Raw genomic sequence first — 3,671 nt, 5'->3', positions numbered from 1 at the left:
TCATATTTCCCTATATATACAACAAGGAGCACTGATGATGATTCATTCGGAATCGAAATATGGCCTTATTTGCAGCATGAATTCGAAAAATAAGTTTATTTTGAATTTTAATAAACTAAACGTTCAACAAAAAACTTTAGTGAGAAAAATCGAAAAAACGAACTACAAACATATTAACGCCAAACATTCGGTAGAATTTATAGAATATTGTAAAAATATATAAATATATATATATATATATATATATATATATATATATATATATATCGGCATAACATTGTTTGAAATTGCCTATTTATGTCATATTTATTATTTGAACTGCATTTTAACCAGATAATATTGAAAAGAAAACCGGATGGTGTTCTTTTCAATATTCGATCAATTAATATGTTGTAAAAGTTTATAAAAAGTTTCTTAATAAATTCTATTAAAAATATTCCCAGTTTGAATTTTTCATAGTGAATGTAGAATTAGAGATGACGCTACGTAAGGTGGTGGTAAATAAAAAAAAACTGTCAGATGGTCCCAAAGTATTCTTCGTTTCATTTCACGATTAGTAACAATAGAAAAATGAATTTAAAAATGTTTCATGTATTGTTTGCATTGTATTGTTTTTTCAACAAAAACAATTCACTAGTTTACCTCTCAAAACATCGTTACACATGTCATGACACCATTAAAAACTATCTTTCTAAATAGTTCATCATAGATTTGCTAAAAAGTGAAAGTAAAAATGTTTTAAATAATGGTTTTGGTCACTCACTAAGTACGTAATAATGAGGCTTTTACAAACGCACACGCCCACGTGTAAGTGACAAATTTCAAGTTTTATTTGTGTATGTAAATCATAAATTAATGAATCGTTGCACAGAATTGTAATGAAGCTCGTAATAAATTAAGAAAACTTGATTTCACTCAACGAACCCTCCAAACATCATGGATATATTATCATTTAAGGCTCCTAATGGTCGGTATGCCAAGTACCAGTCAGGCTGCATCCACAGAACTGTTGGGGAGGTATCAACGTCGCTATTATTATTGTTATTTATCATTAAATTATATTATTATTATTGTTGTTGTTGTTATTATCATTATCGTTATTTGGTAGTCGCAGTTGACACAGATATGTTGAGATGTGTTGCAGCAGAGTGAGGAAGGCGTACAAAGATGTGCGTGCTGATAAATAGGGGAATTCTTAATTTTACTCCATTCAGCTCATGACTATTGAGTGTGTTAATCTGGGTCTGCTGATTACTCTAATAAATTGGCCTATTATTTGATACACCAATATATTATTTCATCACCAGACTGAACGTTACACTTTTTTATTGAGCTGGAGAAAGAAAATAACAAAATGTAAAGTTCATATAGGGATTGGCCTGAGGATACATAGAAATGATGAATATTTATTCAATCATTGAAACGTGATGGAAGGGTTTAATGTTATGACGAGAGCATTGTCAAACTGTATATTTAATTCATATGAACCAAAGTAACTATGAACCATTTAACATAAACACAATCCCGTCATAAGCATTCAATTCAAATTGTTTAATATAGTCACAAATTTGTTGTGATTTAAAATAATAGAATGATGTTGATGAACATAAATGTGTGGGTGCACGTGTGCATATGCGTGTGTGTGTGTGTGGTGTACAAACCCTTTCATACCTGTCTCACCCTCGTGAAGAAGGGCGTGAAGATCATTACAAGTCTGGTTGCAGCGAGAAGGTTGGAGAACAATTTCACTGGTACCCTTCAGCTGAACATACCATGTCACTGTCGTTCCTATGTCAGTCTGTTTGGTGTAGTGATTGAATATTTGCAGTTTAAATGCATGTTCCGATGAATTAATTAAAAATTAATGTGGAAGGTTGCCTATTTAAAAAGATAGATAAATAAATACTTTGATGTAATGATCTGCTTCATAGTTATGTGACACCATAATCCAATTAACAAAAGCTATTTCAACAGATTGGTGAACAAAGTATGGCCTTTTGTAGTACTTTCGTAAACTTCTCACAACATTTTTGTTACAGTTTTCCCTTTTGGAATATTGGTTAATTTTTAATAAAAAATTTATAATGATATCTTGTGTATGTGTGTGTGTGTGTGTGGGTGTGAGTCAGTACAAGACTTACCAGAAGGCATACCAGCTATCCTCACTATGTTCTGCTGATTGTGACAGCAGTGAAACCAGATCACTAATGGTAACCAGTTTTTCAGTGCTCTCTACTTTGTTTGTATGCATGTAACAAGGTTCAGATGATTTCATTTCACGTTCTTCAAATATCTAACAAAAATTATGTATCAAAATTCATTTTTAAATAAATTAAATAATTAACCATATCAATATAATCAGTCTCCACTTACTTCAAACAAAAAAGACATGTTAAATTTTTTTGCCGACCAATCATCATGGACAGCATCCTTAACAATGATTGGTATGCTCTTTTGGATGTGGCTCTTCAATATGTCTCTAGCTGAGACATTCTCAGCGCTTAATATGCTCTTTAAATGTGCACAGCCCTGCAAAATATATTCATAAATAAATATCTGGAGAGATTTAAGATTGAATTGGGCAGAAGAGACTCACATTGCAGGTACTGTTGTCATCATTTGGATTTATATAAAAAGGATTCTCCAAAATACAACTTTGGTTATAAAATAGGGTCCAATCATAAAAATTCAGAAGCTTTTTTAAATAAACAAATTTAATAAATCAAAAATAAATATAATTTATCAAAAAGAAAATTATTATCATGTATTCTAAACATAAACAAGGTAAAAAACTAAATTAGTGAAATTTATATTTTAATGAATATTCATCATTATTAACAAAAACATTTTAATTACTAAATATTAAAAATTTAAATTAAGTTCAATCTATGATTAGATCTAGGTTTATTTAATTTGAATAAAATAAACGAAAAACTAGTTCAACTTATATTATTTAAATGACTATAAATAAATAATTTAATTATCAGCTATAACTTTAATTTATTAATTAATTAATGTATTGTATTTTGTATTGCAAAAGTCAATTTTACCTTTAGCAATCCAAATCGAATAGATAGAAATAACAGTTTGTTAGCAAAGTCCCAAGTCACACATATGCCAACAAGAGCAATGAGCAAAGTGAGGCATTTGTTCTTCTGCAGGAAACTTCTCTGATTTTTCTTTTTGAATTCTTCATGGACTTGTTGAGCAAGAAGAGCAATCTTCTCTTTTGTTATGTTGTTATCCAGAGCATGTTCAACCAATTTTGTTAGATTGTTGAGGATGATTTGTTTTTCAGACGACTTAGCCATTATTTTTATTAATTATGATTCACTTAAAAATAAACACTTGAAAAAATTTGAAGAACTTTCCTGTTTACATTGGACACTGATCAGCTCAACTAAGTTTAATAAACTTTAAACTAAAATTTCAGTTAAACAAAAAGGTTTTTTAATGGTATTTTGAAATGACGACAATTTTTAATTTAAAATGAATAACTGATGAGTTTAGACACAATTTATTGAAATTATTCAAATTTATCACTGTAAAATCTGAGTGTAGACTGCAGAGTGTAGAACAATAATATCCTACCTGAAACCTCATTGATCTCTACTGAAATCTTTCTTTAATTATCAAAATCACCGCCATTTGATTCTTTGTTAGTAAAATTC

The 3,671-nt window shown here is 29.5% G+C and overlaps 1 protein-coding gene across 1 annotated transcript; it reads right to left on the bottom strand.

The window, feature by feature from the left end:
- Window positions 1-382: 382 nt before the first annotated feature.
- On the bottom strand, window positions 383-3,340 carry HELRODRAFT_190959 (hypothetical protein). Its single transcript, XM_009015840.1, has 8 exons — window positions 3,051-3,340; window positions 2,597-2,695; window positions 2,374-2,529; window positions 2,142-2,293; window positions 1,907-2,045; window positions 1,672-1,798; window positions 788-1,006; window positions 383-747 (listed from the first exon to the last, which is right to left on the bottom strand). The coding sequence occupies exons 1-7, from the start codon at window positions 3,309-3,311 to the stop codon at window positions 912-914; spliced, it is 1,029 nt and encodes a 342-aa protein (XP_009014088.1). The 5' UTR covers window positions 3,312-3,340; the 3' UTR covers window positions 383-747; window positions 788-911.
- Between the last annotated feature and the right edge of the window lie 331 nt (window positions 3,341-3,671).

The sequence above is a fragment of the Helobdella robusta genome (genome assembly GCF_000326865.2).
Source record: "Helobdella robusta unplaced genomic scaffold HELROscaffold_17, whole genome shotgun sequence".
Taxonomy (NCBI): Eukaryota; Metazoa; Annelida; class Clitellata; order Rhynchobdellida; family Glossiphoniidae; genus Helobdella; species Helobdella robusta.
The sequence above is the reverse complement of the archived record's forward strand: the minus strand, read 5'-3'. Positions and strand labels throughout refer to the sequence as shown.